The sequence below is a fragment of the Botrytis sinoallii genome (genome assembly GCF_014898435.1).
Source record: "Botrytis sinoallii strain Bc 23 chromosome Unknown BSIN_007, whole genome shotgun sequence".
Taxonomy (NCBI): domain Eukaryota; kingdom Fungi; phylum Ascomycota; class Leotiomycetes; order Helotiales; family Sclerotiniaceae; genus Botrytis; species Botrytis sinoallii.
Window position 1 is genome coordinate 661,778 of NW_024066034.1, and position 17,947 is coordinate 679,724.

General features: G+C 41.5%; 7 protein-coding genes across 7 annotated transcripts; 4 read left to right on the forward strand and 3 right to left on the reverse strand.

Moving 5' to 3' along the window:
* Positions 1 to 635: 635 nt before the first annotated feature.
* EAF02_004642 (uncharacterized protein) lies at positions 636 to 2,456 on the forward strand (the record flags this gene model as incomplete). The annotated part of the gene is made up of 4 exons (XM_038900690.1): positions 636 to 738; positions 799 to 968; positions 1,038 to 1,536; positions 1,606 to 2,456. The coding sequence occupies 4 exons, from the start codon at positions 636 to 638 to the stop codon at positions 2,454 to 2,456; spliced, it is 1,623 nt and encodes a 540-aa protein (XP_038759202.1).
* Positions 2,457 to 3,330: 874 nt separating this feature from the next.
* Positions 3,331 to 5,339, forward strand: EAF02_004643 (uncharacterized protein; the record flags this gene model as incomplete). The annotated part of the gene is made up of 4 exons (XM_038900691.1): positions 3,331 to 3,406; positions 3,463 to 3,643; positions 3,679 to 3,760; positions 3,812 to 5,339. The coding sequence occupies 4 exons, from the start codon at positions 3,331 to 3,333 to the stop codon at positions 5,108 to 5,110; spliced, it is 1,638 nt and encodes a 545-aa protein (XP_038759203.1). The 3' UTR covers positions 5,111 to 5,339.
* Positions 5,340 to 5,448: 109 nt separating this feature from the next.
* On the reverse strand, positions 5,449 to 6,437 carry EAF02_004644 (uncharacterized protein; the record flags this gene model as incomplete). Its single annotated transcript, XM_038900692.1, has 3 exons — positions 5,449 to 6,064; positions 6,124 to 6,248; positions 6,303 to 6,437. 3 exons carry the CDS (start codon positions 6,435 to 6,437, stop codon positions 5,449 to 5,451), a joined length of 876 nt encoding a protein of 291 aa, XP_038759204.1.
* A 282-nt stretch (positions 6,438 to 6,719) lies between these two features.
* On the forward strand, positions 6,720 to 7,427 carry EAF02_004645 (uncharacterized protein; the record flags this gene model as incomplete). The annotated part of the gene is made up of 1 exon (XM_038900693.1): positions 6,720 to 7,427. One exon carries the CDS (start codon positions 6,720 to 6,722, stop codon positions 7,425 to 7,427), a length of 708 nt encoding a protein of 235 aa, XP_038759205.1.
* Positions 7,428 to 7,560: 133 nt separating this feature from the next.
* Positions 7,561 to 8,541, reverse strand: EAF02_004646 (uncharacterized protein; the record flags this gene model as incomplete). Its single annotated transcript, XM_038900694.1, has 1 exon — positions 7,561 to 8,541. The coding sequence occupies one exon, from the start codon at positions 8,539 to 8,541 to the stop codon at positions 7,561 to 7,563; it is 981 nt and encodes a 326-aa protein (XP_038759206.1).
* Positions 8,542 to 9,575: 1,034 nt separating this feature from the next.
* EAF02_004647 (uncharacterized protein) lies at positions 9,576 to 10,413 on the forward strand (the record flags this gene model as incomplete). The annotated part of the gene is made up of 3 exons (XM_038900695.1): positions 9,576 to 9,857; positions 9,907 to 10,108; positions 10,163 to 10,413. The coding sequence occupies 3 exons, from the start codon at positions 9,576 to 9,578 to the stop codon at positions 10,411 to 10,413; spliced, it is 735 nt and encodes a 244-aa protein (XP_038759207.1).
* A 3,062-nt stretch (positions 10,414 to 13,475) lies between these two features.
* On the reverse strand, positions 13,476 to 17,912 carry EAF02_004648 (uncharacterized protein). The gene is made up of 11 exons (XM_038900696.1): positions 17,015 to 17,912; positions 16,754 to 16,833; positions 16,553 to 16,614; positions 16,454 to 16,498; positions 16,347 to 16,423; positions 16,133 to 16,207; positions 15,863 to 16,041; positions 15,501 to 15,612; positions 15,268 to 15,395; positions 14,982 to 15,143; positions 13,476 to 14,823 (listed from the first exon to the last, which is right to left on the reverse strand). The coding sequence occupies exons 1-11, from the start codon at positions 17,500 to 17,502 to the stop codon at positions 14,723 to 14,725; spliced, it is 1,509 nt and encodes a 502-aa protein (XP_038759208.1). The 5' UTR covers positions 17,503 to 17,912; the 3' UTR covers positions 13,476 to 14,722.
* Positions 17,913 to 17,947: the final 35 nt, after the last annotated feature.

A 17,947-nucleotide genomic window follows, 5' to 3' on the forward strand; every position in this document is an offset into this window, starting at 1 on the left:
GGCTCCAACGATTTTCAAATGGATAGCCTTGTACAGTCTAATAAAATAATGATGATGCGTTTAGTAGCTTTGGAAGAGAAGAACGAGATGCATGTTTCCAAAATTGTGGAATTAGAAAGAAGGAACGAGAGGTTACAAATTGAAGAGAGGAGTTTGCAGTAGATTAATTCGGGTTATGTCTGGCGGACGAAATTGAGATAGATCAGACTCAATGGAGCTGAGAAAAAGTTTTTGCTTAATGTTACACTGTTGGGGTAGGGGTAACTTCACATCACTTTTTTGAATTGCTGTTTGTCTTAAATTTATCCTTTACAAGGTGTTTTCCCACCACATATTTTCCCTTGCCCACTGATCACATCAGAATCAGAGTTGTTGATGATTGATTTAATTGCAAAATATACAGTACAGAACGAATAAGGTATTTCTGTGCATACAAGACATGTAGTCACCCACAGTTCTGAAACGCGAAAGGAATTGCGGGGTAATCATGATATTGAGTGTTTGCTTGATTGTTCTTGCGCTCTTTTCTCGCGCGCTCGGGTTCTTCTTTACATCTACTTCCTCAATATACGCGCATATCAAAGGATCAATCTATTTCATTTATCTTCTAATTCTATCCTGTTACTATACCACAAATGTTTGGTAATCCTCGGGCAAAGGAATCAAAGGCACGTCACAGGAACGCTCGAAGAGTGCGTCTCCGATATTCACCACGAGATAAAAACATGCAATCATTGGGTAATTTTTCTATGGGCTTCTCTTGCCCCTATAATATGGCGGCTATCTTACAAATATTAGGAGAAGTGGCGCACAAAGATAAACTCCGCGAGGTCGACTCTGGTTCACCCATACGCTTTTCGAGTTCATCGGCGAGTCCTGTACCACTGTCTTCAGGGCAGAATGATGACCTAAAAGGAATGAGCCGATCTTCAAGGGCAATAGTACATGGATCTTGTTTAGTGAAAGGTGTAAGTAACGTGTATTCTCTGAAACGACTGTTTGTTTTGCTTATGCAATAACGGTTCTGACTTTTCAAGGCCCCATCTTGCGACAAAGCGAAGGCTAAATTTGACGAACTCGGGAGGTACTTTCCGAGTGATTTGCCGTATATCATCACATACGAGAATGGATCTCTGGAAGCCATATGTCAGGAATGTGGTCGCAGATTAAAAATCGAGGGTTCTGCACTTGGTGGTATTATAAACCACGCGACCGGCACTCCACATGGTTTCAACGTCAAACAAAGACTAGATTCAAACAATTTGGAAGAGACATTAACCTCCAAAGTTATGGCTCGAAGGAAGGCTATGGAAATTACATCTGAGCCAAATCCCTTTAGAGAAGTCCCAAACCGGCGGAGATCTGAGAACATAGATCCATGGGAATTTTCGTCTATTGAAGTTGATCCTGCTAGACCTGTCGATCATTCTGAAGCTGAGCCAAGAAACTCGAAACGTCAAAAAGTAGCACCTGCGTTCCTCGCTGAAACCGATACAAGTGATCTTCAAGTCAGTACAGGCTTGAAGAATCCTGTAGGTAGGCCTCGAGGTTGGAAAAAAAACAAAGAATCTTCTTCGCTAATCAAAACTTCTTCTCCGGTGTTAGAACGTTTTGTCGCAGATATATCTGAAAGACTTACGGACATAAATCACCAATTCGATCAAAAAATAAAGAAACAACGAGATCAGACATTGCTTTTCAATGCAGACCTAATCGGGCTGAGAAATTTCCATGGCAAGAGGCTAGACACCCTAGAACAAATTTCGGAGAACCAAAAACACGAACTCAAAGTATGCAATGAAAATTTCAGGGAATTGAAAGCACAAACTGATGCCTCTTTACAAAAAGACAAGATCAGCTTGGCGAATATTGAGAGTGAACTTGAGGAGCAGAAAGGATGCATCGACAATACAATCAACCTTGTGTCGGATACGAAATGTAAAGTGGAGGGTCAGAAGAAAGTCATGGATAATCTGGCTGACCTCTTTCCCGATGTGAAGAGCGAGCTGAATGAGCAGAAGGAAGTCGTCAACAGTCTGGCTTCAAAGTTGGAAAGTGGCCTAAAGGGACAAAAGGAAACCACCACGAATTTGGCTGAGTTGATGGACAATAGGCTGACTGGACAAAAGCGAAAGGTTGACCACCTGATGACACAATTGAAGAACTTGGGTGACAGCAGAGAATCCGAAGACTTATTACGGTTGCACGCCGAGAACGAGCTCCAAACCCACCAAAAGCAGATTGCGAATCTCGAACAGAAAATATCCGGAATTCGATATGACGCCACTAAAGAAGTTTCTGAGATGATTGGGAAAATCAGTTCTAGGGATCACCAAATTGATGATATGGTACAATCTATCAGACCGATAATGCTTCGTCTAGCAGGCTTGGAGAGCACCGAGAAGCAGTCTGATGAAATGGTAATGGTGCGTCTGGCGGCTCTGGAGAAGAATTAGAAAGAGTCTGATAACATGACGATGATACGGCTGGCAGCGTTAGAGGAAAAGAACGAGAGGCACGTTTCTAGGATCTTGGAATTAGAGCGAGGAAATTAGAGCTTGCAAAGAGAAGGATTGAAGTTACAGCAGCCCATTGCGGAGTAATTTTGATAAGGAGGCTTGGGGTGTGTATAACTAGTGTTTCCGTTTTTTTCTCATTAACTCGAGACTGCTTGGAATGATAGCCAAGCCAAGAATGATACAACGACCATTCTCAAGTATAATCATGACTGGCAAGTTCATTTCATTACGTATACAGTAGTCACGTCGGGGACTGGCGTCGGTGGTAGTGCTACAGACGCTATATGAAGTTTGTTAGAAGCATTTGGATACCAAGGGTCGATTCAAAATTGTCTCATGCCGACTTTGACGCGCAGGGTATGTGGGTTGATGCATGGAAATCTTTTCACTCACGATCTTAAGTAGCCAATAAGTTTGAATTCCATGTTTTTGGCTGAAATTATTACTGCGAGACTGCGCGTTTGCTTTTGTCTGATTATTACTTGCCTTAACACGGTTTCAATTTAGATCCTGGTTCATGCGGAAGCCCACATCAACTATCATTCAATGGAGTAAGGTACACGGGTGTTCGCATGTAAAAGCCTTTCGTATGTGTCTTTTCATTACTAAAACGTTCTGATGCGTCAAAATCAACTTCAGCCTGCTGAAGGCTGTACCAAAGGCCTGCCTGTATCTTGCACTTGCGCTGACGCGATCGCACTCCTTTCCAAGTTGTGCTTCTCAATTTTACCCTTTAATCGAACATAGCCCTCTTCTCTCTTGGTCTGTTATTTTATATTAACCTTCACGATTTTTTCTAACAATCAGCACAATGGAACAATCTTCCAGCACTAGCCAGCGTCAGCCTTCATCTCTTTTCTTAAAGACTAATGACAAACACTCATCCGGTGATTTATGCACTTTTGTGGCATGTTCAGCTGTATGGCTAACTAACAGTAAATAGAAGTAGGACCATCGAGGTCAGACATTAGCACAACCGCGAACGAAAAGACTACTAGTCTTAGAAGCCCGCGCCCACGGAACTACTATTCAGATTTGAGTGATAATAATTATGAAGATGAAGATGATTATGACGATGATTACAATGATGATCGATCAAATATTCGTTCGAAAACACGATTATAGTGAGCTCCCTGCCAACCTCTAGTCCACAATAGAGTACAGCAAGAAAAAGGAAAGCTCCCAGCGGCATCGAAGCCCCCTCGAAGCTTATCATTCGTGAATCATGTATAGCAGGAGGTGTATGTAGAGTATCTCCATAGAGTACGTAATCACAAAACTGATAACTTCAGATCTCGTCTTCAAAACTTCAATCGGTTAGAACCAAAATCGAACTTCTCGAGATGCAGTACCCCGATGACCTACCATACATCATTACTTTTTCGCGCGACACTCAGACCCTATATCTAGAGTGTCAAGAATGCAAGAAGTCACTCAGTCTCTTGAAAGGAGGAGGAAACATTGGAAGACACGCAAGTGGCGTTTTGCATTCAACATGTGTCGATGAACGGTTACGAAAATTAGAGGCGAAAGACTTCAGGAGGCAATTAACCAATGAAGTTGTGGAACGAGAAAAATCTATGCATTCTTCGCCTGCGTTTGTTACAACAATGATATACCAAAGACTGTGCCGACAGAAACAGACTTCGAAGCAGCAATCTTCGGAACTCGCGCCGTCAGAAAACTTTGAATCTACTCCGTCTTCAGAAGATGAACCAATACGATCAAAACGGCAGTTGATAGTAGCCCCTTCCCCCACCCAGTCACCTGCAAACATTCCGCACCCTGATCTTGACATGTCCGATGAGATGTTGACGCGGTATCAAGGGTGTGAGAAGAGGTTTGAAGACGCGGTCATTGACATCAATATCCGTCAATCAACTCAGCACAGGTTACTCATAGACGAAGTACAAAAGAAGATATCGTATGGTATTGTGCTTATTGATAATCGACTTACAGCCTTGGAAAAATGTGTTCAAGAATCGTACCAAAGTACACAGCATAAGGAGCTCGCCGAACAGAGAATAAGCAAGGCGTGGCATTCCTCAGAATCTGCACTTCGAGCAGTCAAGAACCTAGAGGAAGATATCAAGGCAAGTGAAGAGAAACTTTCTACCGGCCTGAATCTAGTGAGGGAACTAGCAGAAGTGGTCGATCGAATCGAGAAAGGGATACGAACCTCATCCGAAATCGATCGAGTTGGTAGATTAGAAGATGAAATGAAAGGAGTCAAAGAAGTGGTGAGGGACATTCGTCAGCGAAATATTATCGACGAGGCAAACAACTCGGACAATGGGCCTCGAAATTCCAACGTCTCCCAATCTCAGCCAGACACTGATCGAGTTGCTACATTGCAAGAAGAGGTCGATACCCTGAGGGCAGAAGTCTCCAATCTGGCTGGTCTTGTCGAAAATCATGAGCTACCTACCATTCACAGCAGCACTGCTAACGACGCCGCCCTCATCGAGGATCTGAAGAAGTCCAAGGGGACGATTATGAAGCGCCTGGCTACCTCTGAGGAAAGATTGGCTAATTTGGAGGAACAGAACGACAAACTCAGTTCTAAGATCAAGGAACTAGAAAGAAGATAAGAGGCGGCATGAGAAAGTGTGATTGATGAGCTTGAGACAGATGGTTGCACAGATTTCTTTTAATGGGCGTTTGGGAAAAAGAAGATGGGGGGGAGTGAGTTTCAGCGCTAGGAAGATTTCAACTCGTGTGTAGAATAGATTGCTCTTGGGGTGCGTCGCGACTAGCTTATTGCACCAATATTGACGTGTCCGAAGCAATTCGTGCGACGTTCTTCTCATCCCGTTTGGATGGAGCGACTGAGGTAACTCAAAATGATATTCTCATTCACATAGAACGCATCAATTCGTTCATGCTCAATCTTTTTTGCTTCTCTCATAAAGCTCTGGAAGATGTACATTTACACCTTTCCTTCATAATCTCTCTTCCAAATGGTATCCCAGACTCCCTTGTCCACCGCAAATTCTCTAACATAATCATGCTCTAACTCATGCGTCCTCCTTCCAAGCAACACCAAACTGTGCAAGGGACCTCCCAATTGCTCATCGGCGTCACACAATTGTTTTAATGTCCCACTTACAAATTTCTCATCCTTACAGCCTACTCGAGCAGCACCCACACAGAGACTTTCCTCGTTATAAACCCCTCCCTCTCCATTCTCTGTCTTGAGCTCTTCAATTTCCAACATCTGCGACGCGCACTGTCCTACAGTCATGTATCTCGGAGGCTCGTATATCTTTCTTCCTCTCGCCATATTCTCCATAGTTTGCTCCTTGACCTTGATGTCCAACAATACCAATGTGTGTAAGCCGATATTTCTGTTCTCTCTAATACGATCGTAGAATGAGGCAGGCTTCCAGTTCTCAGTGAAGAAAACCATCGAGACAGTTTGCCCAAAATTGTAAAGTTGGAGACCGGTAGCACCAATCGCGGACATAATGGAGGCATTAGGAATGGTAGAGATTGGAATGTTTAAAGAACGGGCGCGGAGGACAAGATCGGTATGGGTGGTAGCACTAAACCTGTGTCAACATATAACCTTCGAATTATGAGGAAACTATCATGTAGAACGAACCCAAAAGGATCTCCCACAACCAAAAATGCAACATCTACATTTTGCGCATCTTCCAAGATATCGTCACTAGCACTCTCTACCATATCTCTATCTGCAATAATCACTTCTCGTCCATAGTAACTTTCCTATGTCTACATCAGTCAGCGCCTTACTTCCCCGGGTTTAGAAAAAAGACTTACAAGAACTGTTTTATCCACCAGCAAAATACTGGTGTAGGCTTCAAGGTATACGCGAGCGCATTTCTTGACAGCCTCGAGTCCTTTGACAGTAATATCTGTCTCGTCAGAGAGACCAAGTCCAATAAGGTAGAGCATCTTTGTTGTCTTGTGTACTGTGGAAACAATTAAGTGAGGGGTTCGAACAAGAGTTCAAGAAAATTAATTTGCCCCGCACATTTGCTCATACTTCAATCATTCACCGCCCGGACCTTGAGAAAGGCAAAATCGCAGCCTTCCTCACCTTGCATAGAAAATCATTTGCGACAACAATTCGATCAACACTCCATACATACTTCCAAAGACGAATTGAAAGCCCTACGTAGAATTGGAGATCACACTATACCTCTCATCGTCAACTACAATCCCAAAATCGCGACAATGTCCTCCAAAAAAGGCGCCTACGAAACTAATGCCTCGGACACTGATTTCCGCAAAAAATACGACCGCGAAGCCAATGTAGCCAAAGCACGCGAACAAGAAGCCAAAGAAAAAGAAGAAGGGCGTCTACGATATGAAGCCAAGCTTGCCGGCAAGAAATACTACGCGCCTCTTACTGGCGATGAAACTCTTACATCTGCGCGCGCAAACCGTCTCGATGTATCTGCCAATGTAGGGAAAACTATATTAATGCCTGCGGGGGCAGCGACCGGCAAGAGAGGAAAGGGTGCGGGATTTTACTGTCAGGCTTGTGACTTGACTTTTAAGGATAGTTTGCAATGGGTGGAACATGAGAATAGTATGCAGCATTTGCGGGCGATAGGACAGACGGGAGAGGTTCAGAGAGCGAGTGTGGAGGATGTGAGGAGGAGGATTGATGAGATTTGGGAAAGGCTAGAGAGGGAGAAACATGAGGAGGTTGTTACTTTGGGGGAGAGATTGGAAGGGAGAAGGATTGAGGATGAAAAGGAAAGAGAGGAAAAGAGGCAGAAGAGGAGAGAATTAGCTGAGAGAAAGAAGGAGGAAAAGGACAAGGAAATTGCGGTCAAGAAGGAATACGGCGAAGATGTTAGAGTGGAGGGCGAACATGATGAAGACGACATGATGGCTAGTATGGGGATCGTCGGATTTGGATCATCGAAAAAGTGAAGATATATTGTTTGCATATGGGATTTAGCGACGGTGTTCAGGACGGAGTACATTAAATCATACAGATTGTATACTTGGGTTTTGTATAGGTCAATATATTATAATTACTACCGATTTGGCTTGTTGATTGCCATCACTCCTTTATATTTGTGCCCGCCACATGGTTCGGACTACCATTAGAAGGGCCACGTCCATCTGGTACACCATTTTGGTAAGATATCTGCTTGTTAAGCCAATCCCTGAACTTTTTCCTCCTAGACAATTTTATCGGCGAATCGTCTACTTCAGTCTCGTCACCACTCTGCATTTCATCTGACAAATCAATATCCGGAGCCCATCTTTCCTCATCCCCGCAGACAACCACATACCAATTGCACACTTCCTCTGCCTCCAAGTTCTGCCTCAATTTATCAAGCCACCCTGCTTTTTCGTTCCTCTTCTTGATTTCTTCTGAAGTCATTCCCAATTCCTCGCAGTTAGGAGGAACACGTTCTGCTTCTGCAACATTGGCTTTATACTTCTCCACCTCTTCGCATATATTAACACCCAACCCAATTTCAACCATATGATCTGACACATAGGCCCACGGTTGACTGGCCGTTTTCAAATCCTCTGGATCATATTGTTCGACCAATTTGATCGCACTCCAATCATTAAATCGCAATGGTTTTCCCAATCCATCATGCGACTGTTCTCTCGAAATCGCATTTGTAGCTCCAGATGCTGATCTACTATGTAAAGTTTCCGAACCCGAATTACTAGCATTGTTCTGTCCATTCGAGTTCCCTTTCCTCAATGTTAAGCTGGACCTCTTCTTGTGAGGTGACTTTAACGAGATCATGGAATTTTTGTTCTTCTTCGTGAGGGTTTTTGGGGATTGCGGCTTGGGAGTTGTGCATTCTGTGGGGGGACTGGGAGTAGGTGCAATATCAATGGGACCCGGACTGCTTGGTGGAAGAAAATCGAATTGTTTGTAAAAGGAATTGAGGAGAGCATTCGAGGTCGAGGGCGCCATTAACCATTCTGGAGCTGCATCTTCGATATCATTTAGAATCACATAAATACGGATATTCTCTCTTTTCCAACGAAAACCATGGAGGAGATAGGTAGGCATATTTGTGTGATGGCGATGGTGAAGATGTTAGATATGTTGATGTTGGGGACACACCAGAAGGATATCAGCTTTTAAATATCATATCTGATGCTTTAGGAAGTAACTTCTCTGGGAATATTGGTAAAATGTTAGGAAATTGCGATTGGCGATGGCGGCTGCGAAAAGAGTTACGAGGCTATCTTTTCCGGGGTTCACTAGAGCCGATGTCTGTGCGACAGTGATGTTGGTGATGTTGGTGCTAACTTCAAAGCTCGACTTCAAGCTTCTTTGAGTAAAACATCCCCAACCGCTTTCGCTCATCGAATAATTGTATTTCTGAATCACTTCCTCAACTAGTGGTGGTATACGAACAGCCCTTCAGTCTGGGGAAGTCCGGGTCAGCCCCGAGTATACCGTCGTGATTCCTGGCTTCAATAGAGGATTGTATTTGCCTCGGTGGCGTTCAAATTTGGCTGTAAACTCTTCTAAGTCCAAGACTCTTCGTTTTCAGTGCGATCTCGAAGATGATTCGTATCATGAAGCCCTAATTAGTTCCAAGTATTAAGTTGTTTCATTCTACCTTGCCATTTCAATTGTCCTTTTCAGATGTTGAACCTCCAATCCTTCCTGGAGATGCTAACCGCGCCAATAATTGTCGAGGATTTCTGTATCCTTGTCGTGTTCATACACGGGGAGAATGATCTTGTTTGTGTAGATGGGATATTATGACTTGTCATCTTTTGATGAACATCGAAAGCTTTCATGGTGAATACTAAAATGAGGCTGTGAATATCTTCACTCTCATCCGATGAAGAGCTCGGTAGTTTCCGAGTCTGTGTAAACAAACAAATCTCAAATTTTCACGGAAGAACTCCTTCTGAAGACAAGTGTACCTTCATCACAAAATCATCTACAAATCAGTTTTATGTATATTCTTTTCAGTTTGTATCCAAACTTCTGCAATTTCTCTGGTCGCAACGCAGAGCAAAGACCATACAGAGGCTCAAGCATATCACACCACTGCTTTCCCACCCCGCATTCTCACATTATACACCATGCCTCCCGGTATCATTCCAGATGGCATGGTACAAGATCTTCTCGATTTTATCCGCGAAGCAGTTCCTGTTTTCTATGAAGCAAGCATTGAACTGTTGGCATTAATCTTCGAAAATGACCCTGCTACATCAGATGTAGCTAATTCTCATGGCCGCTGGATACACATCAATCTTATGCGACAACTCTTGCCATTAGGAGACGAAGAGAGACAAGAATGGATAATTGAGCTATTCAGCGGCAAGAAATACACTGTAGAATCCTTCGCGGAGACAATGATCAAAGTGAGTTGGATCAATCCTAGCGGGACAGGTATGATTCTTACAACAATAGAGCGGAATCTGGACAGAATCCGAAGACGAAAATGGATTTACTTTCTGTTCCATGAATCGACAAAAAGAAGTGAATTTTCGCAAATGGCTTTTACAACCTAGAATCCAGGAGATTTATAACGGTGAAGTAAAGGAATGCCTGCCTCTGATCGCGAAGAAAAGCGTGGAGGGATCCGATTACGTACCAAAGAAGGGCTCCAAGTGTAAGTAACCGTGCTATTTCTGTATTTAACCAACATACTGACAGACTCCATCAGCGAAATACAAAATCGTCACTCCAGATTGGCAAAAGGAATTCATCGAAACCAAGAAACAGCTCGCACAATCCCAATCCCTCGTTGAAAGCCTACAAGAAACGGTACAAATAGCGAATAACATCATAGATGAACAAGGCACCGTCATCGATAATACAAGGCAGCAATTGAAAGTGGCACGTACGGCTAATGCAAGGTCAGAAAAAGTGTGGATGAAGAGATATAAGAAGTTCTTCAAACGTTCTTGGAACTAGGTAATTTTGAGGGAATGTGATCTGTGGGAGGATGGAGTTATGAAAGTACAGGTTTTGTCGGAATGAGAGTTTTGGGGTATGTTTTGGGACTTAGGTCAGAGTGTTTGAATGTTTATCAGGACTACCCTTGCTTGTTAAACATATCTATGTGCAACAGTTCGTTTAAAGAGTATTCTAGATTGATTGAGAGGGTTTGGAAGATTCTAGGGTGGTCCAGAAATGCGAAGTAGCCTGGAGCTAAGGAGAGCTAGAGGAAAGAACTAGAGAGAGCTAGAGATAGACTTTCTTCTATTGAAAGACTTGTTAGGGCCTTCCTTGTAATTTTAAGATGCAGACGTGCAACACAACTTTCCTATCATTGTAAATAGATGATATTTGTGATGGAGGTAATCATAAAGGGCTTGTTTACATACTACTTTCTAGGGTAATAGCTACTTATTTTTCGATTGCTTGCTTACAGTACCTACTTATCAGGAGAGGAGTAGCAAATTCTCAATCGAATCTGTCTATTTATACCTTATCATAACGAGCTTTTTCTCGGCCCTTCGTGGCTAAAAATAACAACAGCTTCGCTAGCACTCTCCGTAGTTATTTTTAATGCCATTCAGGATCTATACTTACACTTATACTACACAGCTTTTAGAATCCTAAGGATAAATAAGATTTATATTCCTATATTTCATCAAAATATAAATTTTGAAGCTTTTAAAGCTTTAAAGCTATTTAGAGATTATAGGCTTTTTGAAGTAATGGTTTGTACATAGACTTAAGCGAGGTGGGGTATATCTAATCCTAAATTTTGAATAATAATAATAATAATAATAATAATAAATAGATTTCGCTAGCCTCTCGCTTCTGGCTCGCATAAGGGCACCGAAGGCGTCTTTAAGCCTAAATTTAATAAATCTAATCCCCTCCTCTTTCTAATCCCCTCCCCTCCCCCTCCTCTTTCTAATCCCCTTCCCCCCCCCTCCTCTTTCTAATCTCCTCCCCTTTCTAATCCCCTCCCCTCCCCCTCTTCTTTCTAATCCCCTCCTCTTTCTAATTCCTTATCTCTCTTATCGCAAGCCCCGAACCTCCGAACCAATCAGAAATGTTTATTCAACTCTTCAAAATCTTCAAATCTTCAATCTCTTTAATCCACTCTCTAATCAATTATAACTTATTAATATAAAAATTATATTATTAGAAAACTCTTAATTTATAAAATCCTAAAATCCCTTTCGATCTTATTTCATAAATTCTTTATTTTTAATTTGTTGATTTTTAAATTCAAATATTTTGATATTTGCATATAGAGCATTTATACTTTTTCTCGATCAATCTGTTTCCAGTTATAAACCGTATTTTAAATCCTGTATGTTAAGGAAAGGATATACCTTCATGATTTTTTACTTAAAGAGTTCTGAACAATAAACTTCATGCCGTTCTTCATTTAATCTGATGTCAGTCCAACTGTATCAAGATATGAGTATTCATTCTTTCACACTTTTTTAATAGTATTTCAACATGATTACAGAGTCTGTTAAGACATACTGCACGATCTCTTGCTTCCAAATTATACACACTGCTATTCCATTTTGAATACCGATCCTAAATGACATGGAACTTCGGCTAAACACACAAAACGACGCTACTATCGGGAAACTCTCGAGTCGCATCTTGAAAATATTAGTCTGCCCTCAGTATCATTAAACTGCCTTTTTCGTATACGATTCTAGATCTCAAAGATGGATCCTTACTATAATGAGTATTGCCTTAAACTCAATTAGAACTCTATTTTATTCACATATTTCGGAAACTCTCGTTTGAATACACCAAGCGAGATCTAAATAAATCACATACATAAACTCAACATGATACCGAATTCTATCATACTCAATTCCTCTCGATTGGTATCTAAACCAAAAATAACCTTCGTCGATTCTCCCCCAAGAACTTCAATTCAAGTTTTAGGATTACTTGGAAATACTGTCACGTACTCATAAATCAGAGGAGCTATTACACGTCTAGATAGATCGAGCGTTTATATATCGATTCTTATATATATATATATATATAATAGACAGAATCTAGTTTATATTTTCCATCCTCCATTATTCCCTATATTCAAGAGGCTGCAAAATAATCACACAAGATAAGATTACTACGACCCCGATTCGCCAAAACAATGAAAGATTCTATATTTACTTTAAAGTCCCTAGCTACTGTATGGCAAATACACATGCGCATAGTAAAATTACAAATAGACTAAACAAATACGATAAATCTCCAAACGATTACCAGCAATCAAACCACACTAAAAATAATTCACACCAAAATTACTCAATACCAAGCATAACGATGCATATTCAAATCCCAACCAAACTAATCAAATACACCACCTCATCCATTTGTTCTTCTCTTTTCTCTCCCCCTCCCCATCTAAGATTCTCATCAGACCAAGCTTCAACTCCCAAAAGAGGTTCTCCAAGAAATCAAGAGACGTAGCTGATGATTACTCGCTGAGTGAGAATTTCTCGTATTACTAATGCTTCTCCTATTCTCGCTTAAGTTCAATATTTCGATCAAGATTTTAGACTCCTTCATACTCACTGATACATATGTATACTTTCGCGATATGTCATGTATCTCTATTATATATCCGCGAGTATCTGGTTTAAGAAGGAGAAATTAGTAGATACTCTAGGAACTAGCTATGATACAGAGTTTTCACAGGGAGTTTTGTCTGTCGAAGATGCTACTCTCTACTAACAAAATTTACCCCTCTGCTTGAGAAACTTCAACACATGTTATAACTTTCAAACATGTATAAATATCCTACTCTATACTCTCAATAAGATCTAAAAATAACAGCGTAATGATAAATTGGATATCTAGTACGTTTAAATGAGTTTTGATGAATGAGCGTCTCTATCGATATCTAATAAAATATACCAAGATGTTTCGTTTCTCTTTCACTTTAAATTTTCGAGAAAAAAAATTGAGACAAAATTATATACCTAGTTGTAGTCTAATCAAACGAAGTGAATCAACCTTTATATCTCATCTCAGTACTTAATTCCTCCCTTTCCAAGAAAAAGGTGGAAGAAAAGAAGCGACGTATAACCTAACCCTCAAAACTCAAACCTCAAACATCAAACCTCGTTCAGGCGGAGACGCTTCAGATATCGATAAAAACATCATTCAAGATAGATACATAATGAGGGAAACACACTACGATACTCAAAGAATATACACAAATTCAGGTTCAAATCAAGCTTACTAGCAACTACATCTAGCACGACAATTAAAACATAAACACAATTTCTTCCTCATCACCGATTCTCGAGTCCCTTTTCTTCCCGACTCTCAGACCTCCACTTCGTATATCCTCATCACACATCACGTCCAATCTCCTCCTAACATAAATCATAATCCGTAGCCGCAGCCTGCAAATACGATGTATTTACGACGGATCAAGTGCTATCGACATTGATACCAACATGGATATCAATCAAGGAACCAAAACACACGCTCACAATACCATGACCCAAAAATAATGAAAACAGAAAAACAAATCAAATAGACAGCGAAGAACAAGGTGAGTTCCCCCTCCTCCCCAAAAAAGAAATCGCATTCTCTGGGTATTGTGGGCTCTTGATATCATGACGTCATAGTATCATAGTATCATATCAAATCGTTCAACTTTATGAAAAAAGAACTCGGTATCCTGTGATTTATATTCCTTCTTCTTCTTCTTCTTCTTCTTCTTCTTCTTTTCAGAGATACCTTCTGGTGTGCATCCTCATCTTGATTCCCGAGGTTAATAAGAATAGTTTAAGGAAGTGAGAAATCAAGAGAGTGGGAAAGTAAGATGGAGAAGTAAAAAGTAATAAGTAATAAGAGAAGGAGCAGTCAAGGAAACGGAGAAGTGTAGCTGTAAATACGGCAATCGGTAGAGAGAATATCGAAAGTTCGGTGTGAGGAATAAATGGATGAACAAATTAATGATAGAAGTTGAATTTTCGAGAAGCTGGGGAACGTATAAGAAGCGTAGAAGATTACAATCTCCATAATCTTCATGAAAGCCACTATTCCAACCACAGAATGAAAAATAGAGAAGTCGAAATCGTGGGATTATCTGATAATCACAATTTTTCTCGTGGTGGGCCTAAGCCTTAGATGAGGATGAGTTTTCAGCTGACGTCTAACCCCCAAATTATATGTTAAATGTTCACGAATCCTCGTTTAGCTTCGTTCCATTTCGTTTCGCTTCGTTTCGATACAAGACCAAAAGCGAAAATTTTCAATAACTCGATATATCTTGTTAAAGTCCAGCCGACGCATTCCCCGGCACATCTTCAATCGCGCACTCGGAATCCGAATCGGAATCTAGGGGGTAGAAAACATTTATGAATGCATCTGCTGCTATTCGGCGAGTTAGCTCTATAATTCTCACTCTTTCTACTTTACTTGTCTTTTCATCCGCTAAAGAATATCTTTGATTCTTGTTATGAAAATTGAAGGAAATACACACAAAAGATATACATAAAATAGCAACAAGAGAAAAGAAACCCGAAACCTACCAGCCCCATGCACAAAATTCAATTCAAACTCCCCATGTTTCTTCACCTGCGCACGTCTCGAATACTCATCGCAGAAAACATAGAGATGCAAATCTTTGACCCAAACGCGATGACGCGAATGTCGGGCGAGCCAGGTATCGGATGTGACTTGGAGGTCGGTTACTAGTGTTTTTGTTTAGCGAATGTTGGGAGCCAGGTGGGAGGTTACGCGGAAAAGAATTTAGGGAAATTGAGAGGATATGGGAAAGGGGAAAGAGTATTGAAAGGGAAAGAAGAAAACCCATACTAAAAGCGGTCCAGACAGGACATTTTCTCAATTCTCCATTTGCGACTGCGGCGTGAAGTCGTAGGGTATGGGTGTGTTGATTTTCGTAGACGAAGAGAGAGTGGTGGAATCCATCGTCTACTATTTGTCTATTTTTATCAATGTATTAGTAAGATGCTTTGTTCATACCCGACAACTCATATTTTCAGTCCAAGTTCTGCATCTCTACCTTCCGAGGAAAACTAATTACCTACCCTTGGAAAATCTTCACCTCTCCGGCAATGATATAATCATCTCTTGGTATCAGATTTGTGAGTTGGGAACGCGCTTTCAGTGCTACGAATGAGCAATGGAAGAGCACCATTCCTATATTGCAACGTCAATTTTTTGTCCATCTTATCTCATACTTCTATCCTCCATTCAATTTGAAAACAAGTTTACAAAAAAATACTAACGTTGCCAAGTCCTTTCACAAATCAGTCAGCACATTCTCTTCAAATCCTATTTCCCTTTACTTCCCCTCATAATCGCTTCCCTTCCAAACCCTCAGCCGAGAAAAGCATCACTCACTTGAAAAATAAAGCCATCCAAATAGTCGGATGTTCTTTATACTCACTCCACCTCTTAAAACACAACGCACTTCCATGTCTCCGAATACATAGCTCATGAACCCCAAAAGAAGAATAGTGAGGATTATTTTGTTTATCCATCCAGCGACAGAGTAAATAGGGAGATTGATGAAGTGCTGTATCGTCGAGATAGAGCGTTACGGAGAGATGATTTTTGTCAAAGGGTCTGAATAGTTAGTGAGACTATTGGTAATAAGGGGGTAAAGAAATAGTGAAGGAGGGAGAATATCAGAGAGTAGAGGAAATATAAGACTCACAATTTAAACAGAACTTTTGATTGTGGAGGGATACCCAACTTCATAAGATTCATCGATGGACCCCAACATCTCGATCTATATCCATACTATCAGTTAATCATTGTAATTCCCATGAATACCTCCTCTTCCCCAATATCAAACTTCACACTCCTTCTCTGATTCCCCTCTATCCAGTCCCCAAATTTCAAATCAAACAAAAAAAAGACAAACATACTCTCGTCTATGTTTCAAAAGTGCCTGCGAAAGCGGTTGCGCATGATCATCAAAGATCTTTTCCGCCCAGTGCCGTCGCTAAACATCATTAACATCCAACATCCTTACTTGCCTACAATTCTTCCCCAAACCCTCGCTTCTCTTTCCCAGACACTGATTTCCAAGCAGCAAATTTCAAACCTATATACCGAGAATTCGCTTACATACCTCAATTTCCATCAGATTCGGTTGTGCAGGAGCGAGATGTGGTTGTATCGGGATTGGCGGTGCTATAAACACAGATTCCGGGTTAATCGATACAGATTCTCCATATGAGCACACATTTACTCGACGAGAGTATCAACAAGAGATGGGACGAGCAAAAACCATCGAGAAACCCCCAAACCAAAGAGCGAAAAAAAAACATACCCGGAATCCCCCTCAAAGCCCTCAACCTTAAAATTCTCAAGCGCAGCAATTCCAGCGTCGTGGGATCGTAAGTTGGTGATCTATGTGCTGACCGCTGTTACCACCATCCAATCAAGTTCTTCCCATCCCACTCCTCTCCCACATCTCACCGGGTGAAATCTAGAACTCGAACTAAATCTCGCACTCCTCCAAACGATCCGATCCGATCCGATCCCCTCAAATAATAAAACGAAAAGAAAAAAACCAAGTCCTTTCACTCACCTACTCAACAATCTCACACACTGCACCAAAAAATCCACATACATCACAAACCGCAACGCCAGTGTCATCCCCCCCTGTTCATTCAAACGTTCATGCATCAACATCCATTTCATTCTGACGGACCAATCATCACACAGCAAAAACGCCAGCATATCCCGGAGCGTCTTTTGCAAACACGGTAGGATGACGGTTAAATAATATATCACGACGGGAACGCGCAATCGAAAGATCGGGAAGAGATCGTGCAAGTCGCGGAGGAGCCGCGATGTCTGTTCGACGTGTCGGAGAATCGCAGTGATGATTTCATAGTCGCTGATGTCGGGGGAATCGGGGTGGGAATCGGATAGCGAGGGAGAATGGGGATGAGAGGAGGAGGGGGAGAGAAGTGCGACGGAGGAGGAGGTTAGATGGGTGCGGATTTTGAGGAGTTCGATTGCGACGGCGTCGGCGCGGGCGGCTTCGCGCCAACAGCCGGATAGCTCCTCCATGCTTCTAGTGCGGATGTTTGGGGCTGGAACGACATTAAGTTGTGGTGATGCGACGTATGGATGTGTTGGAATTTGAGAGTGGAGATGGGTACTCAATCAATGAGTTATGCTGTGTAGTATGTTCAGAAATTCATTATATATTGTCGAGTGTTAATTGAGACTTGAATGAATCTGAAGTCAAGTCAAGTCAACTCAAAATAAAATGAAATGAATATATCAGATCAGATCATATCATACCACCTCAAATCAATTGAAGAAGCAAAATTGAAGCTTCGAAGAAAAAAAAGCGGAGTAAGAATCTCGAATAATATCGAACCAATTCATACACATATACACACACACACATACATAAGTACCTACCAACCCTCCACAGAAATAACACAAAAAAGCAACTATCCCCTCCCCTCCCCTCAAAAATCCCGAAACCCATCAACTTCTCCAAACC

Excerpts from the sequence above, each read along its gene's own strand:
- EAF02_004648 (XM_038900696.1), bottom strand. The coding sequence starts at position 17,502 with ATGGAGGAGCTATCCGGCTGTTGGCGCGAAGCCGCCCGCGCCGACGCC. Across the intron at positions 16,499-16,552 it reads CGAATCTGATGGAAATTGAG|TGTCTGGGAAAGAGAAGCGA; the intron begins GTATGTAAGCGA and ends CTTGGAAATCAG. Across the intron at positions 16,208-16,346 it reads CTTTTGAAACATAGACGAGA|ATCGAGATGTTGGGGTCCAT; the intron begins GTATGTTTGTCT and ends GTATGGATATAG.